This window comes from Zingiber officinale, chromosome 1A (assembly GCF_018446385.1).
Source record: "Zingiber officinale cultivar Zhangliang chromosome 1A, Zo_v1.1, whole genome shotgun sequence".
Taxonomy (NCBI): Eukaryota; Viridiplantae; Streptophyta; class Magnoliopsida; order Zingiberales; family Zingiberaceae; genus Zingiber; species Zingiber officinale.
Window position 1 is genome coordinate 129,115,270 of NC_055987.1, and position 24,444 is coordinate 129,139,713.

Here is a 24,444-nt window from a genome sequence, read left to right on the forward strand (position 1 = left end):
ACCACCGGATCAGTATTAATTGTCAAACATATTTTGCACAAGACCTCTAATATTTACAATATGTCGTATGTCTAGCGCCCATGCAAATGAATTTCTACTTAGCAACTTTAATTGTCGATTATTTGGTTCTAATGCTTTTGTGAACGACTTAAACTAGGGGGTGTTGCTTTTCCATTGTATTTTCTTACAGTATAAACGAGAAGTAAAGTTTCTATGGGACGTTGATGCACTAGACGCCATTTAATTCTATAAAATGATATATTATAATGTTAGTTTTGAACAATAAAATGATAGTTTAGCTAGTTTTGATTAGAACATGTTGGTCAGACTATGTTGTAGTAGCTATCAAATTATAGCTGCTACAACACGGTGTGACTAGCATGTTGTAAAAACTATTAAATCGTAGCTGCTATAATATGACATGAGTAGTACGTTGTAGCAACTACTAAATCGTAGCTGCTATAACGTGGTGTGACTAGAACGTTATAACAGCTACTAAATTGTAATTGCTATAATGTGGTTTGACCAGAATGTTGTAACTTCTACCAAATCGTAGCTATTACAATATTCTTATTTTAGGGTTTCCACCTTGTAGTAGCTACCAAATTATACCTGCTACAACGTCCGTTGTAGTAGCTAGGATTTGGTAGCTACTACAATGTGCTAAACCCTAAGACAAGGTAGGAGTAGAGAGTTAAAAGATAGATAGTAGAATATGAGTACGTACATGCAGATGAACAACCGTAGAAAGGCAAGGTGATATCGAGGGAGTTGATCGGCGAAGATGGTGAAGGACGACACGAGGGAGCTCAAAGGAGGGTTTGAAATATTTACCTTTTGAGAGGGAAAGGGGAGACGAAGGATTTAAAATGTTTGGATTTTTAAGAGGGAAAGGGGAGACAAAGGGTTTAAGGTTTTTTAATTTCTAACGGGATGATGCTATAGTAGGAAAAAAAACTTGATATGACATTGCTACATTGAAAGTCATGCAAAGGCACAAACGTGAAGTCGCATAACATATCAACTTTGTATATATATTTATTTATTTTTAAGCTTTCGACTGTGTCAATAAAATTTTATTTTTAGGATTTATGAGTTGAATTATAGTATTAAGTATTTTTTTTAAAATCAGTTTTTTTTTAAGTGTACACTGGATGTACAATATATATAAATATATAATTAATTAATTGTATTTAAAAATCTCAAGACCTTCGTTATTTATTTCATTCATTAATCTCCAAAATTATAATTTGAAACTAGTAAATTAAATAAATTCAAATTATTTTTTTAAAAAAAAATTGATTGAGAAGGGGCATTTGAAATTTGAGGCAAGATGGAAATTTTCTTTTTTAATTTTAAATTCCAAATACGAAATGCTATAAATTGCTAAATAATTAATAAGCACAGTTATATTTGCTTCCGTGGACTCTCCTCCAATCTCCTCCGGCTGCTGTTTCCGACGGCTTCGTCGCCCCCACCGCCACCGCTACCGCCTTCTCTCTCCGGCTCCCTCGTTGCTCGCCTATTGACGAGGCGATCAGACGGTGCCGGGACGAGCCTCCATGAGACAGTGAACTAGGCAGTATCTCAGATCCCTCTTCTGCGGTTAGCGGTCCCCCGGGTGACTGAACCCTAGATTGGATTCGTTCTTCGATTCCTCTCTCCATTATTTTTTTTTCTGGACTGATGGTGTTGGTCTTGAAGGGTTTGGATTCGCCGAGGCATCGGGGAGATCGGGGTGGCTAGGTTTTCAGGCTTGGAGACATGGCGGACACGGGGGAACTGGAGCATCGGCTCCGGGAGGTAGGGAGCAGGCTGGCGCCTCCTCCCTGTGGTGCTGATGAACTCCTATCTCTTCTCAATGTAAGCGTTGCCGTTGCTTTATCTTCTTGTTGTATTTTTTTTTTGTCCAACTTTTGATGATCCGATGTCGTGGGATTTTCTTGGTTATCTGAAGTTTTCGTGAGCAATATATATCAGTCTATATCGAGGCTTGTGTTCCCAACATACAATCTAAGTATCCATGCATTCGCCATGTAGTATTGTTGGCTCGCATTATTACTTAGTGGTTCTTGTTTAGAAAATGATGTTTTTTTTTGGGTTTTGTTTCATGGTTTTATAGTTTGTTCACTTTAAACATTTCTCACCAACCATATCATGCTATTTACTTAACAATGTTCAAAGGGTTCTCGATGTCACAGTCTGAAGAACTTTGTCTTCCATGCAAACTAATTTGGTTTAACCCAACTGCATTTTTTTTTGTATGCTTCCTATTCATATGCTTTTCATTCTGTTGATTGTTTGCAAATGTTATCTGCTAGTGGTTATTTTCTAATGTTATAAATTTCCAAGGAATTACATCTATCAACATTTTCCACCTACTCAAGCCATATTCAATGCTAGTAGTTAGTTCTTGGTGTGTAAGTTGAAATGTGACTGTGGTATACTTATATGAATCTAAGTGTTGACAATTACGGAATAACACTTACAAAATGGTAATGTAGTTGAAAGAGATTGCCTAGGGATGAGGTTATCAGAAAATATACAAAATATTACTATCAATGGAAATTAGGTATTAGCCCTAGTAGATGATAAAATAAGATAAATAGTTAGACCAGCTTAGTCACAGTTGAAGTCTTGAAGGTGTAAGGGGTAGAAGCACACCAAACTCAACTTAATGTAATTAAAACTGCACTAATACTTGGGATTACCATGTCTGACAAAGGGAGTTATATATTCCACCCATATTATTTTTTCTAGATGCTTTTACACAACACCATCACTTACGATCATAAATGTGTTCTATGAAATCATGTTATTTTGATTAAGCACAACCCGTGATAAATGCTTAGGCCTATAATTGTTGGTGCCTTGGATTAAGAAAAGTATAAGAGGATCTTCCTTGGTGGAACAAGTTGCTCCTTAAACTGAAGAGGTTCTGATTCACTGTGTTTGCAAGGTTTTCCTTAATGTTTTTTTCCCCTTCAAATTTGCATTGGAAAAGCATCATGTGATAAGACCCATGCTTTAGCTAAAGATAATTGGTTTGTCAAGCATACATTGTATGAACGGTGAGTTCACTAAACTTTATTATAGTTCTCTGTTCTCTTGTCAATAAAAGAGCTTGATGTTTGTTCCCATTACATGCTGTTGCTGATTGTATGATGACAGTTTGCTGTCTCTTGGTTTGATGTTAATTTTTTTTGTAATCAGTTGATGATATGTCTAGATCGACTTTCTTTATTTGAAAATTTTATTATATAATTTGCTTATATCTTGCATCTCTTCTATTTTATATGTTGTGTTGGAACAAGTAGACTTAACATGGCATGGTTTGATGTGGTGCATCGTTTAGGATAACAGGTGTTAATCTCAAGGCACACTGTTGAGAGTTGAAAAATATATGGATGGCCTTGACTTAAATGAAGAAATGCCCATGTTCAATGTTCAATAATGGGAATATTTATGTTGCTAAAAAAAGGAATATCTAGTTTTGTTCTCATAGATTCAATTTTTTTTCTTCTGTATGTCACGCATCAAATCAATTTGTTGCTTGAATCTAATCTGCAGCAAACTGGGAGTTTGTTATCTAGAGTGGAACAATCTCCAACAGATTCAATGTTAAATGCACTTAAGCTGTCAATTGAAGCACTGGTGGATAAGGGGCTGCTGGGGCATTCAGATATAGATGTGAGGGTGGCCATTGCATCATGCTTTAGTGAAATTACAAGAATAACAGCTCCCGAGTCCCCATATAATGATGACCTAATGAAGGTTTTCTCTAGCTTGCACATGTGTGTGCATTTGATTGATTCATGGTTCATGGTTTTACGCTTTAATCTTGTTGCTTACAATGTCCAGGAGCTGTTTCAGAGGATTGTCCAAGCCTTTGAAGATTTGGATGACATGTCAAGTCGTTCTTTTCTCACGAGAGTTTCCATTCTTGAAACTGTTGCAAAAGTTCGGTCATGTGTGGTGATGTTAGATCTTGAGTGTGATTCATTAATCCTAAAAATGTTTCGTCATTTCTTCCGGGCAATAAGGTAATACATACATTAATATTAATTTTATTTGCTATTATTATCTTCTTTTCAATCTAACATACATATTACTGGTGGCATATCCTTACTTGAAGCTGAATGTTGGGATCAGTCAAATCTATTTTGCTGATCCCAAATAGTATGGAGTCGTTACTTGTTATTGTGTACTTCAACTAGCAATGCCTTTACTATTAGTTTAAATATTTGTTGTTTCCTTTTTCTAGGCATGGTAATTTCAAACTTCCTCTTTTGTAATTGTCCATATCTTGTCAAATAACTTGTAACAGAATACAAATAAACACTACACATATTATTATCTAAAATTTAGGCCAAGAGGGTGGTTAAGGAAATTGCCATCTGAAGATGATGGTTGACTAATCCTAACCGTAAGGACATTTTCATGTGTTCCCATTTTCCGTCAAAGACAAGATGGGAATTATAGTAGTTCTAACCTTAGCATATTAGATTGGACATTATAAAACTAAAGAAACAAATGAGAAAAAGGGAAATTGGCAACCATAACTTTGGAGATAAAAATGGCAACAGAAAACCTCTGGAACTGCAATAATTCAGTTAGCATACTGTTGTATCGTTGATCTCAGGATGTGTAATTTGAGTTCAGAAAGTGTGAAATCCACTGCAAATAAACCATATAGATAATGTTGCTTATTGCAGTTTCTGTATATTTGCTTCATGTGACACAAGTAAAATAAATCACAGAATTGCAGGGAATGGGACAAAAAAAATGTGAATAAATATAATGATCCCACAGCTAAGAGTCTAGAGAGTGGATTAAAATTAATTGGTGTTCCGATCACAACAAGGGTTTCAAAATTGATTGGATGCATTGGTCCTTACATCGAGGTTTTCATGGTGAAGATCGCTTTAATGGTGCTTAAACTTGGACTGCCGTTTATGATGCATGTGTTTCGGGTTCTTAGAGACCAGAGAAGAACCTCTCATTTGATATGCCAGTACTATGGATGTACAAGTTAAACAGTTGAACCATTTGTCCAAGTATCAAATCTCTGTTTCCCTGATGGCCCATTCTTACTGTTAGATTTGTTTGTTAAAGAGTGGTGCATTTCCTAGTTATGAAATTACAGGAGTTTAATTGGTTTTAACAGGAATAAAATAGATTCAACATCTATTACTTTCATAATTAAACTATGTACAAGTATAATCAATACAAATCATTACAAAAATGATGTCCAATTAACCAATTTAGATATTAAATAATTCAGTGTCATTGTCAAGTTGTCAGCTTGCTCCAAGCTAAATGTAGCCTTTTGTAATTAGTGAACTTCCCATATTCTTCAATAACTTGCCATCCTACATGAAACTGTTGTTCATTTTCTCTTTTTGCTGTTAAATTTTTTTTTTTTGTTGGTTGTCAATGCCAGAAGTTTTGACATTCGGAAACTGATTTTTATTTTTCACAGACCAAATCATCCTGAGATCATCTTCTCCTCTATGGAGACAATTATGACACTTGTGTTGGAGGAGAGTGAAGATATTTCATTAGAGCTAATCTTATGCCTTTTGGATAGCGTCAAAAGTGATAATAAAGTAAATTCAAATTCTGGGTATTTGCTGGCATTACTTACTAGAACTATTTCCTTGATTCATTTTTATTGCCAGCAGGATATCTTGCCTATTGCACATAGTCTCGGGAAGAAAGTGATCAGTAATTGTGCTGGGAAATTAAAGCCTTATCTTGTTGAATTATCCCAGTCCAATGAGTCAGTTTTGCGTGAGTATGGTCGAATTGTAGCCTCTATATGTCAAGAAACTTCTGATTCTATGGAGAAGGATATCATAACTGCTGCTGAAACTATGGTGCGCCATTGTTTCTTTTTTTATCTATATTTTTTCTTTTCACATTGTTGGTAAACTATTAACCCTCATTTTTTTTTTCCAAATTCAAACAGACGTACATCATACATTTCAAAATAATACCTGACACAATCCTGTTTTAATTAGCTTGATTAGGATGAGCATCATATGATAATTAATTTCTCGCAAGTATTATTAATTTATTATTCTCTTGCCATCACCTATGCCAACTCCTGGAAGCTAATTATATTCACTTCTCTGTTTTCTGAGATACATTAGTTGCAATAACCCCGAACACCTGGTTTGCATTGGGATGGTGGTTGTATTACTACTAGCCCTGAACATGGTTTGAATTATTTATTCTTCTTAGTGATCTGCGGTGATCCTTGTTAGACTGTCTCCAGCTCTGTAATTCGCTGGTCATGCCATTTTTTAATTTATTTTTCTTGCTAAATCCAGGTGATATGGCTTGGTATAGCAGCACCATTTCAATAATGCATTGAGACTGATGCAATATGCTTTATCTTCTGATTTACGTATTTCTATCTTTAATTATGATAGAGCTTTAAATTTAGTTATTGGAATTGCTGTGATTCCTCTGATGAGGATTTTTGTTATTGATATTGCATGAATCTTTTGATTCTGATAAGGTTATACATAAAATAAGTTACTGTATTTGTCACCCAGATCAAGATAATTGATTAACATTTTTATATGTCAATGTAATTTTATTTTGAAGGTTAAAATCCAGATCTAGTCCATACTTTGACAGTAGCACCAGATGCATAATTTTAATTATACTAAATAAGCATGACAAAGTTCAATTCAAATATAGTTCTCTCTTTTCTATTCACATGGCTGACTAACTTGTCCCATTATATGAATAAAGTATTCAAATCAAAACTAAACTGGGCATCTTGCCATCACTAAGAATAAATCAAATCACGTTGTCCAGTTTGACATAAACTTATACCTAGATGCTCAAATTTAGATTTGATTTGGATTATTTGTTTAGATGACTAGGCATTTTGACTAACCATGTGAATAAGAAAGAAATAAAAAACCTTATCAGAGTTCAAATTCGGGCTAGATGAATTACATTAGTCATACTTCTGGCTGGATTCATGAGTTATTAAAGTTTGAGATGGAGTCGTTTCCAACTTTGGGCTTAGATTTAACAATTAACCCTTATTTTGACATCATGGTTTGTGTAATGGGATATCTTGGGATCAACTATAGTTTCAAAGAAGGGTATCAATTAGTACCTCTTAAAGTGGCTGATAGTTTGATGTTTTTTTTATCATGTTCAAATAAATGACAGTTGTCTAACAGGTCATGTTCAAGAAAATTGCTTGAGGTGTACTACTCCATCTTGAATGGATGGTTATTCATTGTATTTTTAGCTTATGATCATATTTCACATTTCAGGAATCCAAAAAACCAGAACAAATAATAAAAGGTTGTTCTGAAGAAATTACTGTAAAGGCAAAAATACCGGAGCCTCTACTGAGCAATGACACTGTTCAGATGGTCACTGGTGAGTCTGTCTTAGAGCCATCTTCTAATGAGCAGCCTGAACTATCCAATGATCAATCAAAAAATGGAACCAAGGTTAGCAGAGATGTTTCAGGTAACTTGGAAGAAATGGCTGTGAAACCAGATGCAATTTTGGGATATTGATTTGAAAAGTTAGGAGCCAACTAACTGTTTGTGGTTATTCTGAAAATGTCTCGGTGTCTTTTGTAGCAGATATTGGAGCTGTTCAAGATTCATTGCCACCGCAGAAGGAGTTTCTCGATAGAGCTACACCAAAAAGAGGGCGAGGGCGAGGGCGAGGGCGAGGGCGAGGCCGAGGTCGAGGCCGAGGTAGAGCTAGTTCAAGGCAAAATAGTGGAGAAGTTGAGCAGTTTGCGTCTGCTTTACAACAAGGGATTTCTGAGATGTTGGGTGAAGCCACCTCCCTAAAAAACTCACAGTTGCAGATGGATTCAGATGGTGTTTGTAATTTTGATATAGAAAAATCATCAGCAACGGGGTTGGAAGAAAAACCCCAGAGACTATCAAGAACAAAAGGTTTCTCCAATAAGAGCAATCAAGGTCATTTGAAGCAAAAATCACGATTATCCAAATTAAAGGATCATGATCATCTCATTGGCAAAAAATTAGATGAAGATACAACTTTGGAGGTGATTTATTACAGTCGTGGTTTTTTTTTTTGTATAGTTCTTCTTTCTAAACATCCTAAAAGGGTTGGCCCCTAATCCAAATTCTGCAACATTATTGTGCTTCTCAAATTTTTCTGGTAATGAGTTTAAATTAATTATCTAAACTTTCACGTAATATTTGTCTAAAGAGTTTTGGGAAAGTAATATTTTATTACTTGTTAATTAGATGACCATCACATGGTAATATATAGGTTCATGATTAAGCCCTAAATCTAGTAGGAATATGGGACTAAACTTAGTAGACCAATAACCCTATCAATCTAATATTTGACAATGACTACCAAACTATTGGAGAAAAGGTGAAGCTATCACCTTAGCGGCCCCTCTAGGGTGACCCCACACTCTCTGGAAGGGGGTAAATCATGGGAAGCATTTGTTTTAGCGCAACGACCCTTTGCATGGAGGAGGTACACCTACAATGGCTACCAAACTAATCTGTACTTCTTTATTTTCTAAGTATACATTGCTTAGTAATAATTACAATTTTTGATGCTCGTTTACTTTTTGATCGTAAGGATAATAGAATCCAGATATTATTTTGAGTCTTTCCATCTCATTTGATTGTGCTTTTGGATGACTACCAAAATAGGACCCATATTTTTGACTAGTCACTAGGGAATTGTTCAACATTATTTCTTAATCTCATAAGTTCATTATTGTTGAAGTGAGGTGGAGCTCAATGCAACACAAATGGACTAGCTAGATAGGAGGGGGCATCTCTTCCCATAAACCTTTTTGTTGTTCAAGTTGTTACTCAATTTTCCAGATTATGCCAGTCTATCGAACTGCAGATAGTTCTAAAATTGGAGATTTTGCTTTTTAATAATCTTGAAAGAACACACCGGATTGGAAACTGATCTTCATGGGGTTGGTATCAGCTATACATGCTGCATGGACATTATATCAGACATATACCTGTGTGTCTGTGTCTATGTGGTTTCTGTTTCTTTAACCTCATTTTGTTTCCTTATTCTGATCCTAATTTTTTAAAGGTAATCACTGTATACATCCTTAAATCATGTTATTGCGAATCTATGCTGAACTCATGCAGTTATGTTGGTTGAGAAGGATAAATCAAGTGCTCATTGATGTATATGATAAGGTATTATTTCCTATTATGTTGGACATGAAGGGCTTTAATTATTTCTTTGGTATCTTGTCCAGGAACTGATCTCCTCGAAGTCTGCTGCAGAAACACTGAAAGTTAGTGACAACTTAGAGCAAAGTGGTAAAACAAAATCTTACAGGAAACGCTGCCATGATGTCGCAGAGGTACATGCATATAAATACATTTAAGTTATAGTACCTGAAACATGAAGGGGAGCCTTGGCGCAACTGTAAAGTTGTTGCTGTGTTGCCTAGATGTCACAGGTTCAAGTCTCGGAAATAGCCTCTTGCAAAGCAAGGTAAGGCTACGTACGATAGACCCTTTCCTGAGACCCACATTGGTGGGAACTTTGTGCATCGGGCAACCCTAAAACATGTGGAATTAAGTTAATAGAACATTCATGTGAATTTACTCCTAAATCTTTTCTTTTGCAATCATTTCACATCAGATCATACGTGATCGCTTCATTTTCTATGATATAGATGTTTAAGTAAAAATGTAGATATCTTTGGAGATCAAGATAGTCAAGGTAGTGACTGTTTTGTTCAAAATTTGAGAGCTTGATTAGGTTTCAATAGTCCCTTATTATTTGAGAATACCAGGGAACGATTTGTGTATTCAATGTCCCGTACATAATGCTTCATTACCAAAATTCCCTCAATTTGCTTGAAGAAGTGATACCTAAGTTTAAGCTACGAGCAGCTTCTGTGTGTGTCAAATTAGTTTGATTGTTTCTCTGTCCCAAACAATTTTGAATTTTTATCAATATAGTTCTCTTTTAAGTTTATTTTAATGTTAACATCTCACTATTTTTAAATTAATAGAGTGAAAACAGTTTTGATTCTATTTACTAAAAGCTTATACATTCATGTCAGCACCTCATTTCACCTGCAATATCTTTTATGTAAATATTGTCCAATGAAATAATGTGCAAAATGATTTTCTTGTAGATTTGCACATTTTATTTCTTTTTTATTCGAGTGCCAGTTTATCAGTCATGATGATCCCAAGCCTAGTTTTTCAGTCAAGGTTATTAGCTTCACTAGTTAGAGAAAGCGGTGGCTGGAGATGCAATGTAGATTGTGCTTATTAAACCTATCCTGCTATTAATCCTTACGGAGCCTATTGTTATTATGTTCATTGGTGCTAGTAAGACAAACAAGCATGAATGAAAATGATGTGGATTTTGTTTCTACTGGTAATTATGCAGATATCAAAGCTCTGTTATTCTAGCAGGTGAATGCTAAGTACATAATTATTTCTAATTGTCCACTGTCATATATATGTTGTCTTTAAGGCCTATTCAAAGATGGATGAATATCCTGCATTGGCGGAAGCTTTGTGCACCGGGTTGTCTTTTTTTTTTTTTTTTTTAAGCAATGCATAATTCCACTGTAGAAACATGGAATTGCTATTCAAGTTTTAAACATGTACTTCATATGTTGATCTGCCTCTTGATTAATTGGGCTTGGTTTAAAATATTGCTGGCCTTATAGTTTGGCCTATTAGTACCCCATCTTCTCTCGATATGCTATTTTTTTATTGAGTTCTATGCAAATTCCTTATTATATAACATTCAAAATGTCATGGTGTATTTTTGATGCATTTTCATAATTTTAGCCCTTTTATTTTGCTTCAAATCTGTGTATTTTGATTTTCATCTTCATAGTTATATTTTGTCTTTTCTCATTCATTGCAACACTCTGATTTTTTTGTATCTATGCATGTACATATGTTCTATATTTGATATTGGTGGGTTTTCTGGCTGTACTTGAATTCACCTCATATTGAACTGTAACTAATGAGTCTGATATTTAGGTTAACTCTATTAAGCACAACTTCTCATTGAATTTATTAAATCGTTCACTTTCTTGTGTGACTAGGTTAGTAAATTTGGGACCCGTTTCCTATGTAGCTAATGCTTACTATGATCATTGTCTGTACTATTTACAAATTAACATATTGCCTCTGATGCCCGAGAATTAGTTCATAGAGTAGAAAGTTCAAAGAGTCGTTTTTTGTTATTTTTTGTAGATGATATTGACCCAAATTGAAATTAAATTCTAGATTATGTTCTTTCCCACTTGTGTGGATATGTCATATATCTTCTTTTTCTTGTGCATTAGTTGGGTTAATTCCAATTTTTTTAATTGTATCTAAATTCTCAGTCAAATTCCTTTATTGTTTTGTTATCCAAATTCTTTTTGTTCTTCCTTTAAAAATTTTCTTTATTATTGTCCAAATTCTTCCCTCTTTATTTCTTAAAATGCTTTTTAAGAAATGGTGTTGGCTTTGTGCTAGATTTCTGAAACAGCAACTCGCTATAAAGATCTTGATGGTCGTCTTGTTGGTTCACGAATCAGGGTATGGTGGCCAATAGATAAGAGGTAGCCTACCTTCTCTTTCAAGATCGTTCAAATTCAAATGAATGTTATTGTTGCTATAGCATTGTACCAGATCTACTTTAGGCTCAAATTGTTGTTAATAATAAGATAATCACTGGTTATTTTATCATCTCTGTGAATGGTGCTTGCAATAAGTTGTAGCATTGAAAAACATATGTTTGCCCATCTTGTTATTAGTTTTTCTTGTTGTGCGGTGTGTATTTCTCATAGTTTTCTTTTGGCCCATGATCATAGTTGGATGTATTACTTTATCAGCCTTAGATTTACAAAGATACTTAAAGGTTTCTCCATTGTCATTGCACAACAACATCAACAAACCAGAAATCTCAGTTATTTACACTTGGGTACATTATACTTTATTCCCACTATCAAACTATATGTATTGTTACATTGCTATTAATTCTTCAACTGTTGTAGGATTTTTTAACACTTGATCGAAGGAAGTTAATAGTTAATGCCGATTGCAGATTTTTTAAATGTTGGCATTTGGACCTTGGTTCATTGTATGCCAATTAGCATGGAGACACTATGTGTTGGTATTCACATATTTAGATGACATTTGATTTAGGGGTTTGGAAATGAGGGAATGGATTCCCAAACCTTGGGGGGATGGAATTAAAATTTTGGAATGAAACAAAAAAACTTGAGTATTGATGAAACTCACCTCCTCCTTTGAGTTTTGATGGAATAGGAATGACAATTAAGTTTTGGACGAAAATACCCTTAATATATTTATTTAATTTTTCTTTCATATCACTTTTTCTCTCCTTATTCTCTCTCATCATACTTTCTTTTTCCTCATTCTATCATCACACTTTCTCCCGCAATCTCTGGCATCATACTTCCTCTCTCATTCTATCATCACACTTTTTCTCTCATCATACTTTCTCTTTCTTCATTCTCTCCCATCATACTTTCTCTCTCCTCATTCTCTCTCATCATGCTTTCTCTCCCATCACTCTTGCTTCATTTTTTTCTCATCACACTTACTCTTATCATACTTTCTTTCTCCTCAATCTCCCTCATCGCACACTCTCTCTCCTCATTTTCTCTTATCACACTCTCTCTCTCTTCATTCTCTTCCATCACACTTTCTCTCTCATTACATTTTCTCTCCTCATCCTCTCATCATGCTCTCTCATATCACACTCTCTTTCCTCATTTTCTCTCATCATACTTTCCCATCATATTTTTTCTCTCATTACAATTTCTCTCTCATCGTATTTTTTTCTCACATTCAACTTTCTCTCACATATATTTTTTTCTCTTATTTTCCTATAAGGGTAAAAAAGGAAATTTTGATTTATTCCGATAGAAAATATTTAATTAACCAAACATTGTTTCTAATAGTGATATTCATGCTCATACCCATTCCCATTCCACAATACTATGATTCTCATTCCCATTCCTATTCCATGAAAGAACTAAACACTACCTTAATGTCCAATTAAATTCCGATTAACTATGCTACCAGCTAGTTTCCTATTCCTCAGGTGCAGTTTATGTTTGGTGGTAAAGGAATCATTACAAATTTGTCTAGCATACAGGTATAGAGAAGTGGTATAAAATGCAAAACTTGGCATACACACCAACAAAGTGTCAAAAATGTTGTTGAGGATTTAATTGACTCGTTGTTGGGAATATTATGCAGTTTCTTTTGCAAATATAACTTAGCATGGGAGTAACATTGCTCAGATCCCAACATGAAGCTTCTTGTTAGTCTTCAAGCTTTTACATTTTTAGCCATAAACTTGGCCAATATAAAAGTTTCTTGTCAGATGTGTTCTTTGGACACTACTATCTTTGCTTTACTGATTATAGGTTCATAGATTCACTGAGCTTGGGTTTGTTCTCTGGGAGGGAACTGCTTGCTTTGCTTCTCTGATGATTGGTCATGTCATAATCAACAATTTTACTTATATTTTTTTTTTCCAATTTAATAATCTCTTTATGGCCTTCAGGTTTTATGATGGTGTTGTTGTTTCCTACGATGATACTTCACAAAGACACAAGGTAGAAAGTTGCAACCTGCCAAACATACATTGCTTGATGAACCTATTGCCTGTTTTCTTTTTTATTCTTTGTTGAACTTATTGTGAATCTGTTCTATATTGTTCAGATTGTCTACACTGATGGCGACGTAGAGAAACTATCATTGAGAAAAGAGTGCTGGAAATTTACTGATGATGATGGTGACATGGATGTGGTGTGTCAAAATTCCCCACTGATTCTTACTTGTTTCATATAAAGAATAATTTCTGCTAATTTAATCTGCAGGAGCCAGCAAAAAACTCGAGCAATCCTTTTTCCTCAGAAGAGTAAGTATTATTTTCAGTTGAAGCATCACCAACTGACAAGCATTACATTGCATTTTTGTTTTTTTTTAATGAAAAATTGCCTCTAGTTTCAGCTTTAATGCATCGGAAACTTGATTCTAAAATGGTTTTTGTACTTGAATAGTTCAATCATGTTAACTCTCTCCTTTATCATTGTTGGAAGGATTTTTTTTTTTTTTTTACAGATCTAGACTTGGCATCTTAATGGATCATTTGCACTTGCTAAGTTTATGCTAGGGATGGTCAACAAATACTCGTTGAAACTAATTGAGTGGTTCTGAGTAAGAGAATATTCGTAATGGTTTAGATTTTAATAGTAGTCTGGGATTTCATCTTTCCATGATTTGATGTATTATCATCTCCCAGACATCTTGATTCCTATCATTTTTTTTTGTATTGATCTAGTAATTTTGGGTACAACAATGGAACAGAATCCTTTTACTTTGGCCAGGTAAGATCCCATTTACCATTTTCTTGTGGTGTGCTATCATAGCCTCACCTTTTCTGTTTTATGTTTTTGATATCTTCTCGCTGTGATGTTGTAATACTGCCCTCTTAACGATTTAATAAGCTACATTGATTAACTGGTGAGTAAAAATTGGCCCATATACTATATTGGTAGGTAAGTAGTTAGGTAGTCCTGACTCATAAAGAGGTACTAGAAAAACTTGTTCTGAATTTGTTTCTCAAGAGAATTCCCCTCTTCACTAAAACCAGAATCTTTTCTCAAAGGTATATATTTTGCAATTCCTGAAGAATTTAACAAGTAAGAAATTTCTGCCAAATTTTGTGATTGATCTTATATGACACACTTTATCAGGCCTAAACGCAAGAGAGCAAGAACAAGCTCAACTGTCATCTCAAAGAAGTTGAATGTAGAGACACCACAAACTAGGTTGGTAATTACTATTTATTCTTCTTGCACTCCATCAAAAAATAATTAATTTTATTGGCTGCAGTGGCACAGCATCTGGTGGTCGTCGTAAAGGTAGACCTCCCAAAGTTAATATTTTGAACCTGGATGATGGCCCCAGCTCAAGTGTCACTGCAAAGCAATTGAATATAGAGACACCGCCAACTAGGTTAGTGATGACAACTGTGTTTCTAATTCGTGCACTGTTTCATCAAAAAAATTTAACCTCATCATTGGCTGCAGTGGCACAGCACCAGGTAGTCGACGTAAAGGAAGACCTCCCAAAGTCGACATTTTGAAGCTTGATGATAGTCCCAGCTCAAGTGCCACTGCAAAGAAATTGAATATAGAGACACCAATTAGGTTAGTGATGACAACTGTGTTTCTAATTCGTGCACTGTTTCATCAAAAAATTTAACCTCATCATTGGCTGCAGTGGCACAGCATCAGGTAGTCGACGTAAAGGAAGACCTCCTAAAGTTGACATTTTGAAGCTTGATGATAGTCCCAGCTCAAGTGCCACTGCAAAGAAATTGAATATAGAGACACCACCAACTAAGTTAGTGATGACAACTGTTTCTAATTTGCGCACAGTTTCATCAAAAAAATTTAACCTCATCATCGGCTGCAGTGGCACAGCATCAGGTAACCGACGTAAAGGAAGACCTCCCAAAGTTGACATTTTGAAGCTTGATGATAGTCCCAGCTCGAGTGCCAACCCAAAGTTGAATATAGAGATACCACCAACTAGGTCAGATAATGATACTTGTATTTCTAGTTTTTTATACAATTTCATCTCAAAATTTTGATATCCTTATTGGCTGCAGTGGAACCATGTCCAGCGGTACAGGTATTTCACCTAAAGTCGGCATTTCGAACCATGATGATGGTCCCAGCCCAAGTGCCATTCTGAAGAAGTTGGATACAGAGACGACGCTGGCTAGGTTGGATGATATTAGTGTATTTCTTGTTCTTATAAGTTTCATAAACAAAAATTTGACATCCTTATCTGCTGCAGTGGCACCTTGTCCAGTGGTCGCCGTAAAGGTAGACCACCTAAAGCTGACCTTTCAAATCTGGAAGGCGGTTCCAACTTAAGTGCCATTCAGAAGAAATTAAAAAAAGAGATGCCACCAGCAAGGTTGATAACAATATACTTTGATATACATCTAATTTTTATGCAGTTTCACTTCAAAACTTTCACATTTTCATCAGCTGCAGTGGCGTAATATCTAGTGGTCGCCGTGAAGGTAGACTGCCCAAAGTCGACATTGCCAACCTTGATGACGGTTCGAGTTCAGATACCATTCCAAAGAAGTTGAATATAGAACCATCACTACCAAGGTTGATAATGATAATTGTATTTCTAGTTCTTCCACAGTTCTATTGCAAAAGTTTAACATCCTTATTGTCTGCAGTGCTGCAGCATCCGGTGGTCAACGTCGTAAAGGTAGACCACCCAAAGTTGACATTTCAAACTTTGACGATGGTCCCCGCTCAAGTGTCATTTCAAAGAAGTTGAATATTGAAAGTGCATCCAGCGGTCGCCGTAAAGGTAGACCACCCAAACTTTGCAATTTGAGCCTCGACAATGACCCCAAGCGGGATAGTTTGAAGGCGAACATATCTTCTAAATCTGGAAGTGACTCCAAGAACAATATCCTCGAGTTGAATGATAGCAAGGACACTTTCTCAAATGAAGCTTCAAAGAGTAAATCCACTGAAGACGACTCAAAAAAGGATCAGGAATCAACAAGCCACGCCACCGCCAAGATTGATATCAAATCGACACCAAGTAATCCTTCAACGAAAAGCAAAGCAAAAGCAGTGGATCCCGAGAATGAGACAGCAGAGTTGCTACTCTCAAACACGACTGACAAAGCACCGGAGAGTAAAACTTTGGCATCCTCAAGGAAGCGCAGAATCAAGGACTAAACTTGAGTTTCAATGGAACTAGTGGTTAATCTAGATATTGCTGCACATATTTTCCTCTATATCTATCACATTTACTAATAACCTGAGTAGTATTATGTCAGTTGCATATGGAGGATTCATATTTATGTAAAGCTCCCAGTCTGCCTGGGCAGGGAGATGCACAGCCATGGTAGTTGATTCCTTGATTTAAAGAAGCTCTAGTTGCCTATAATTCACTTCATTCAGAGCTTGCTTAATCAGCAGGACAGAAGAACCTTCTTTAAAAGAGCATGAGACTTACTAACTGTTTATTTGGGAGGACGAAAATAAAAAATTATGGAAGGATTTCTTAGGTGAAAAATTCTCTAATTTATTTAGTAAAAAAAGGTAAATTATTCGTCTTCTTTCGGATTATTTTTTGATCTGGACGCACTGCTGCTGGGGTATTTCTTTCTACGTTAACATTGTTTTTTTTCCTAATTTTCCTTGCTTTTGCTTTCCGTATAGATTTGGACCATAAGATATTAGAATAATCACCCAGATACTAACTGACTAACTGTGCCATGCAGAATTTTGCTTCTATTATCCATCATTTATTTCATGTGGCAAACATCTGATGGGAAAAGAAATAAACTCAAAATTTTTCGTAGGGAAAAAACACTCAACGGGATAGACTCGAGCAAAAAACTAGTATATTGACATTACTCAAAGTTCATGCTCTTGACAAACTCGTTTGTTTCAAAATACATACCAAACGAAGGGGCAAGTATCTCACAGTTTTTGCGGGCAATATTTCAAACCAAAAAAAATGCTGCAAACTACTAATGCAGATAAAATCCGATAACCGCTTTTATTCCGGTCGAGATGCACAATTTAAGTTGAAGATGCAGATAGCCTGAGGCATTCACTTTGGCACCTTTTCATGCAGATGTCATTCCAATTGGGCACCTGGTGTTGGTTAACACAAACAGTCCGTGCGCAGGCATCAGCGCAGGCATCAAGTTCTGAAACACCACAAACGGTGACACAGGTGTCGAGGATCGGATCCTTTGAAAATGCACCCACCTTCTTCAACATTCTCTTAGAAGTACAAACTCTCTCGCACACAAAGATTTCGTCGGAGTTCTTTTCACGCCCGCGAGCATTCTTGAGCCTTTGTTCTTCAGCATATCGTCTTCTGGCTCTGATGGCTTGACCTGCTATGATTGCTGGAATTGCAGCCCCTAGTAATGACCACCATGCATCCACCATTTTACTTGGAATTGTTTAAGCTGCTGATACGACTGCTCTTCTTCCCTCTGCTTACAGGATGCAAAAATGTGGTAGAAAGTTTTATTGTCCTGTGCATTTCTCAATAAGTTTAAAAAGCAAGACAAATAATAATTGAGCAAGGATGCCTCAAAATTATACAGACACTAACCGATCTGAAGAACAGATAGAAAGGAACAGAATTATAAGGGTCAGTATAGAAAATCTCATAGCCATCAACCATTGTTACACCAAATCTCATTTAGCAGAAATTCATTGATTTTGATGGAACGATACCCTGAACAATACAAAACAGAAATGCATTCAGATGAACTTTTAAGACTGGGAATCATATTTGCCGCATTGAATTCATTTTCATTGCTTCAAATCACAATTTTATCATCTAGAACATTGGCTGTTTTATTCACATTCAACATTAAATCGTGTCTTCTAAACTATTTGGAGTTGGCTCCATGAAACCTATCCCTCTGTAGCGCTCTATGCAAGATAATTTCACCAGTAATGTTCAAATAAATTAAATCATTTAGGTTTAGACAAACTTTGGTGCTGGTGATTCAAGATCATGCCACTAGTTGCTGTAAAATAATCCAGCACATAGCTACGAGGACGAATTAACACAGCATTATAGTACTTAGGAGTTGAGGAAGTGAGTCTGGACAAAACTTATTAAGCTAAAGAATGCTATTAGGAATATGATAAACCTCTGAAACATTCATCAATTGGAGAAAAAAGGTGAAATCGCTCATCCCGAACGGCCCAGTATCGTCGGCCCCACGACAAGATATAGGCAGATAAATCACGAGAGATAGTTTTGCCCTAGCACAACGACCCTTTGCATGGGGAAGGTACACCTAACAAGACATTTTGTACCCGCTGGAAATTGACCCAAGACTTATTGGAGCAAAAACCCATGCAAGTGCCAACCGCGTCAACCCATGGGGGCTTTCTGAAACATTCATCAATGGATGTACTACAGAATGATCGAAGAAGTGAACTTTAAGCAGGAACAAAAATAATGAAACAAAGAAACATTCGGATAGAATTAGATTTCTAAGCCAAATAGTAGTGTAGCAAGCAATAGAAAGAAATGAGGTCCAATACAAGGTCTGTGTGGATTAGACGTCAGATGAAAGTAACATTGTAGATTTCTAAGTGGAGGTTTCTCATAGGGATGGCAATAGAACAGGCATCCATTACCATGATACACGAACCCAACCAGAAAACTGCTAAGAACCAGACTAATTTTGACAACAGACTACCTTATCCCGCCCATTTACGTAAATGAGTATTTGTCGGGTACCCGAACCCATCAAATGTCAGCTCGACTAGTTGTCGATGCTCTGAACAAATATGCACTTGACTAAACAGAACCAAAAAAACCCTAAAAAGTGTAACAAAAGAAAATCAGTTAAATTGGCTGCCCAAGATGATAAACCTCATAATCACTCAGACTAAACTGTTTAATTTTCCATGGTAAAATTAATCATCATAAGGATTTTGGATTTTGTATCCGGATCTTCAAGCATCCAAACCAGAACATTTTCCTTCCAAAAAATCATAAAAATGTTAACTAAATGAATAATTAATATGAACACTCCTGAAACGGAAATTAAATACAAAACAAAATAGTCTATCACCTAATTCTCCTGCCTCAGAGTTCTAGAAGAACTGTCGTCGAGGAGAAGAGGGCCAACTTTGAGGATGCTGAACTAGGGAAACTGGATGCTGCGACTGGCCTGCGAGCGAGTGAGAATGGTGAGCGAAATCAAAAGGGGGCGATCGTCATGCGACATCGCAGCGACAGAGGTCGCGAGGGAGAGGGTGAGGACTGACCTGCGGTGGAGCAAGGTGACCACGCCACAATAGGAAGGGGGACGGCTGGAGCAGACCGAGTCCGGCGAACGGCAGCAGGCGGGCCGCGAGACGGGCGGAGAGATCGGGAGCAGAAGGCGAAGGCGATCCACCAGCACAGTTAGAATGCGCAGAAATAGGGATTCACGGGGTTTCGGCCCGCCAAGAACCGGCTCAATTCGAGCCGCGATGCTCGCGGTCTAGTTCGAGCCCGGTCCGGAATGAATTGGGCTTGGGGACTTTATTTTTAATTGCTTTTAAAATTATTTAAAATAAAATTCCAAATTATGATTCATAAAGTGGAAAGATCATGTCACAATAAGATCTGGGATTCGAATCTCGACAAAGCCGAGATAAATACCTTTCTTATATGCTAGTCACTATTCTAAAGGGTAATAGTCATCCGTGATTTACTTCATCCGTGTTGGCCTTGGGACATGTTGACCTTGGGACGGATTGACAGGGGCACTAGGGGCGAATGTATTCATGTGTTTGTCACAATAAAATGGAAAGATCAAATAAAAAATAAAAAGTAGGTACATTTTAGTGAACTAAGAAATTTTCAGTTATCCTTTCGTACCTAACTTTTATAATTTCAAAAACATATAATACATTCTCGTTATACACTTCTTCCTTTAAATGAAATAATCATGTGAGTCACGCACCTCTTTTACACAAACCTTTATAAGTTTTTAAAAGTTTATTATTTTTAATTTATGTTATTGAATTCATATGAGAAAATATGGACGCATTTAGAAGGTTTTCATAAATATATTAATTTTAGTTTGAAATTATTCTATCAATTAATTTTGGACTCCCTAATTCTGAATTCGACAACATAAATTTAGAATAATACATTTTTAAATTTACAAAGGGTTAAGAAATTTATCACAATCTATTTATAATGATATTCACTATAAGTTCCTAGGTATCCTCTGAATTGCAAATATCAAAATTTTTGAATTTCTAAATGCTAGGTTCATTAGTAAGTTTGACTATGAATCATTTAAAATCAAAACTAATATGCTTTTATAAATTTCCTTAATGTATCTATACACTCAGACCTTGAATTTAATAGTATAAATTAAGAATAGGGTAGTTTTGAATTGGTAGAGTAAAAATACATAGATTCATTCATACAAATCCATACAATTATTTTGTGAAAAGAAAGGGTATATATATATATATATATATATAGGGGCCAAACACCTGGGCTCCTAGTGCATACACCAATTTGTAGTAGGCCAAGAGACACTTTGCAAGAGAAGCCTTTTGTTCACTCCCTTTTATTCTCTGTTTTTTTTCTTAGGTAAAGTGCTTACCACTTTGATTCCATTCTTAAATATGTCACCTAACTTTTATTTTAAATAAAATTTTCTTATTATTCTTGTGTGACTCATTCATGAGTCATTATATGCGAAGAGAATATTAATAAAATGTGTTGAAGGTTGTGGGGAAATGCACTTTCACCATCCAAACAACACATTTGGAATTGAGTTTTCATTTGGGTAGAGACAAATCTCACACCTAAAATCTTGACAACAACTTCTAACATCCTTATCACTTTGAGTTGGGGCCATCTTTTGAGCATCCAAACAATTGCATCCTATAAAGTTTGCTATGACAATTGTCTTTTGTTTAGTATCTCCATCTATGAAAAGGACATGATATTGAAGCATTTGAACTTCTTTGGCCTCTTTGATAGAATCTCTTGTAACTTTAGTAAATGGAATTTACATTTAGGAAGACTTTTAGACTTGGAAGGATCTTGGCACGAAAAAGTAAGAATCAAATTATGAATTCTCACTACCCTAAATAGCATGGTACTAAAAGTTGAAGGATATTGATGAGGAATCATTTATTTGTCTAAGCTTTTGATCTACTAATTGATGTGTGAATTGCAATGTCACTACTAATTATGCTTGTAAAATCTAAACCCTAAACTTCACGGATGTATACACCTCTCGAGATCATTATGACTACTTTGGCACAGTTTGAGTTCATCGTTGAAATTATCGCGACTTTGTGTTTTAGGCGAGACATAACAAAGACATCTACAAAGTTTTTGATGCAATCGAAAAGTACATATCAACCTTATATTCTTCTTCAAAACATGCAAAATCTATCAACAACCCAAACGATTCAATGGAGTTCAAAATGGAATGGGTAATATGGCAAAAGCTAGACACCCACTATTTATTCAACAATCACATTGGCAGAGGCATTTCAGCGAACACATGGCGGGCGTGGTTTCTAATCACAATGCTCCTTCGTCTTTGCCATTTCTACCCTCCATCGCTTGACCGCTCTCCTTGGGGCTGTCCAATGCCCTCTTCTCCTCCTCCTCCTCCTCCACTTCCATTCCGTCGCCGGAACTCTTCTTCCCTCCTTCCTTCCTCCTCTTCTCCCACCGGGCCTTGAGAGTCTCCAGCAGTTCAGCCGACGCCGCGCGCTTATCCCGCCGCCGGTTCTTAATCAGGATCTCGCTGACGTCCGCCGGAGTTATCTCGGCCTCGTCGATGGCCGCCTCCAATCCGGTCACAAGGTCGGATTTTTCGTCGAGGTCGCCGTCGTCTATCCCTAGGTAGTTCTTCATCAGGATCTTGAGCGCCGGGAACGAGCAGTAGCCCATCAGTATGTGCATGTCCATTCTGCCCGATCGGAGCAACGCTGAGTCGAGTTTCTCGACGTGGTTGGTGGTGAACACGAAAATGCGTTCGCTTCCGCAGCAGGACCACAATCCGTCGGTGAAATTGAGGAGGCCGGATAAAGTTATCGTCTTGGGGGAGGCAGCATTGGAGTCCTCCGGCGACGGCGACGGCGAATCGATCGGCGGCTTTTTGGGGCCTCGATTGGTGAGGTTTATCGAGCAATCGATGTCCTCGATGACGATGATGGATTTTGAAGTGGTCTTCATCAGGAGCTTGCGGAGCTCCGAATTGGTGCTGACCTCGGTGAGCTCCAGGTCGTAGACGTCGTATCCGAGGAAATTGGCCATGGCGGCGATCATGCTCGACTTGCCCGTGCCCGGCGGGCCGTAGAGCAGGTAGCCGCGTTTCCACGCGCGGCCGGTCTTCTCGTAGAAGGCCTTGCCCTCGGTGAAATCCCTGAGGTCGGCCATGATCAGCTCTTTCCGCTCCGGATCCATGGCGAGGGTTTCGAAGGTGCTGGGGTGCTTGAAGGGAACAGACTCCCACGGAAATCCGCGGGACTCAATGCCCCCACTGCTGCCGCGGGAGTTCGTGTAAAGGAGGCGTTCCTGGCTCCGGCGTCGGAGCTCGGTGGCGGTGTCCATGATGTGGTCGAGGTATGCCGGCACGAACAGGGGCTTGTCCTTCTTCTTGATGCGGAGCGTGAAGCTGCGCTTCTCCTCCGGCAGCGGCCGCCACGAGAACGTCTGCGCCTGCCGCTGCGTCACGACGTGCTCCCACGTGGCGGTGGCGCCGCGGAAGGTGTCCACCAGCCGGTCGTGGCTACTCAACCCGAAGGTGAAGGCGGAGGAGTTGAGGCCGCGGGAGAGGCTGAGGCGCGTGGCGGCGACGGACGCGGACCGGCTCAGGTAGAGCTGCACCGAGTGGTAGAGCTCGTTGGTGCTCACGCCGTCGGTCTCAGTGATATCATAGTAACAATAGGTGGAAAAGCAAAGGAAGAGCCGGTGCAAGACAGTCGCCGCCGCGAAGCGTATCTCCGGCGGCAGCACCGCATGGAGCATGCTCTGGCAGAAGGCGAACACCCCCATGAACGACGCCAGGGAGGTCCAAAACTCCATTTTTACCTCTAAAAAAGCTTCCTTTTTGATCAAGGAACAAAAAAAAATCCGACCTTCGGATTCTCCATCAATAAATTTGCAGAGAATGACTCTAAGTCAATAAACAGAGTCAGATCTTGGGAGAGATGGACGAAGAAGGCAGGCTTATATCAGCCGAAGGCACTGCTGGCCTCTGTTCTAAGGATTGGAACGCTGATAACTTCTCAAATATCTGGGAAGAAGACAAAGGATGAGTTGGAGATTGAGTAGGCCACACCTGCAAAGAGCATGCATGTGATTATGAATCTAATAAACTTGACAAAAAGTTGGCTTTAGGCTGTAGACTAACATTTCAGGATTTCATTGCTTGCAATGCATTGGTAGAGGAAAGGCAGATACCTAAAGGAGACATGGTGGACAATGGAAGGCATGTATCTGTCTTTGCCAGCACACTGCAAATTTGAGAAAATGGATGAGTCTGGTTCAGTGGCCTGTTGTTGGGAGGTCTTCATCAGCTCACTTTACAGGTTAGTCATCAAGTCCCAAGTCCACTACTATAACCAAACCCAACAATGCTTATTCAACAGTTACTTTACTTACTAAGACAAAGTATAACCTATATATACCATTCAGAGTGAATCTAAATCATCCTAAAATGACCAACATCGATCGATCCTTGAAAAATGCATCCAAAGAGCATCCACTAGCTTCTGCACAGAATCTCAACTGGTTTGGATCGTCTTTGTGCATATCAAAATAATAAAAGATTTCAGAAAGATGAATCTAAAAGCAATGAATC

General features: G+C 37.5%; 3 protein-coding genes across 14 annotated transcripts; 1 reads left to right on the forward strand and 2 right to left on the reverse strand.

The window, feature by feature from the left end:
* Positions 1-1,415: 1,415 nt before the first annotated feature.
* On the forward strand, positions 1,416-17,009 carry LOC122032593. Of its 5 annotated transcripts, none has more exons than XM_042591903.1 (22): positions 1,416-1,621; positions 1,705-1,863; positions 3,571-3,774; positions 3,862-4,043; positions 5,483-5,609; positions 5,682-5,879; positions 7,305-7,506; positions 7,623-8,062; positions 9,266-9,373; positions 11,511-11,596; positions 13,576-13,627; positions 13,734-13,820; positions 13,892-13,932; positions 14,771-14,845; positions 14,910-15,032; positions 15,107-15,226; positions 15,300-15,422; positions 15,495-15,614; positions 15,691-15,807; positions 15,882-16,004; positions 16,079-16,207; positions 16,282-17,009. In XM_042591903.1, the coding sequence occupies exons 2-22, from the start codon at positions 1,765-1,767 to the stop codon at positions 16,796-16,798; spliced, it is 3,273 nt and encodes a 1,090-aa protein (XP_042447837.1). In that variant the 5' UTR covers positions 1,416-1,621; positions 1,705-1,764; the 3' UTR covers positions 16,799-17,009. The 5 variants fall into 5 exon arrangements, with proteins under 5 accessions (XP_042447837.1, XP_042447862.1, XP_042447856.1 ...); XM_042591928.1 differs by having other exon boundaries at positions 16,085-16,207; XM_042591922.1 differs by having other exon boundaries at positions 7,626-8,062.
* Positions 17,010-17,447: 438 nt separating this feature from the next.
* On the reverse strand, positions 17,448-20,038 carry LOC122032623 (uncharacterized protein At5g64816). Of its 8 annotated transcripts, none has more exons than XM_042591961.1 (4): positions 19,880-20,038; positions 19,684-19,782; positions 18,198-18,323; positions 17,448-18,075 (listed from the first exon to the last, which is right to left on the reverse strand). In XM_042591961.1, exon 4 carries the CDS (start codon positions 18,026-18,028, stop codon positions 17,651-17,653), a length of 378 nt encoding a protein of 125 aa, XP_042447895.1. In that variant the 5' UTR covers positions 18,029-18,075; positions 18,198-18,323; positions 19,684-19,782; positions 19,880-20,038; the 3' UTR covers positions 17,448-17,650. The 8 variants fall into 8 exon arrangements, with proteins under 8 accessions (XP_042447895.1, XP_042447889.1, XP_042447870.1 ...); XM_042591955.1 differs by having other exon boundaries at positions 17,448-18,117; XM_042591936.1 differs by lacking the exon at positions 18,198-18,323.
* Positions 20,039-21,939: 1,901 nt separating this feature from the next.
* On the reverse strand, positions 21,940-24,183 carry LOC122032673 (AAA-ATPase At5g57480-like). Its single transcript, XM_042591993.1, has 2 exons — positions 24,045-24,183; positions 21,940-23,922 (listed from the first exon to the last, which is right to left on the reverse strand). Exon 2 carries the CDS (start codon positions 23,664-23,666, stop codon positions 22,155-22,157), a length of 1,512 nt encoding a protein of 503 aa, XP_042447927.1. The 5' UTR covers positions 23,667-23,922; positions 24,045-24,183; the 3' UTR covers positions 21,940-22,154.
* Positions 24,184-24,444: the final 261 nt, after the last annotated feature.

Excerpts from the sequence above, each read along its gene's own strand:
- LOC122032593 (XM_042591903.1), top strand. The coding sequence starts at position 1,765 with ATGGCGGACACGGGGGAACTGGAGCATCGGCTCCGGGAGGTAGGGAGC. Across the intron at positions 3,775-3,861 it reads ATAATGATGACCTAATGAAG|GAGCTGTTTCAGAGGATTGT; the intron begins GTTTTCTCTAGC and ends TACAATGTCCAG. Across the intron at positions 13,821-13,891 it reads ATGATGGTGACATGGATGTG|GAGCCAGCAAAAAACTCGAG; the intron begins GTGTGTCAAAAT and ends TTTAATCTGCAG.
- LOC122032623 (XM_042591936.1), bottom strand. The coding sequence starts at position 18,028 with ATGGTGGATGCATGGTGGTCATTACTAGGGGCTGCAATTCCAGCAATC.
- LOC122032673 (XM_042591993.1), bottom strand. The coding sequence starts at position 23,666 with ATGGAGTTTTGGACCTCCCTGGCGTCGTTCATGGGGGTGTTCGCCTTC.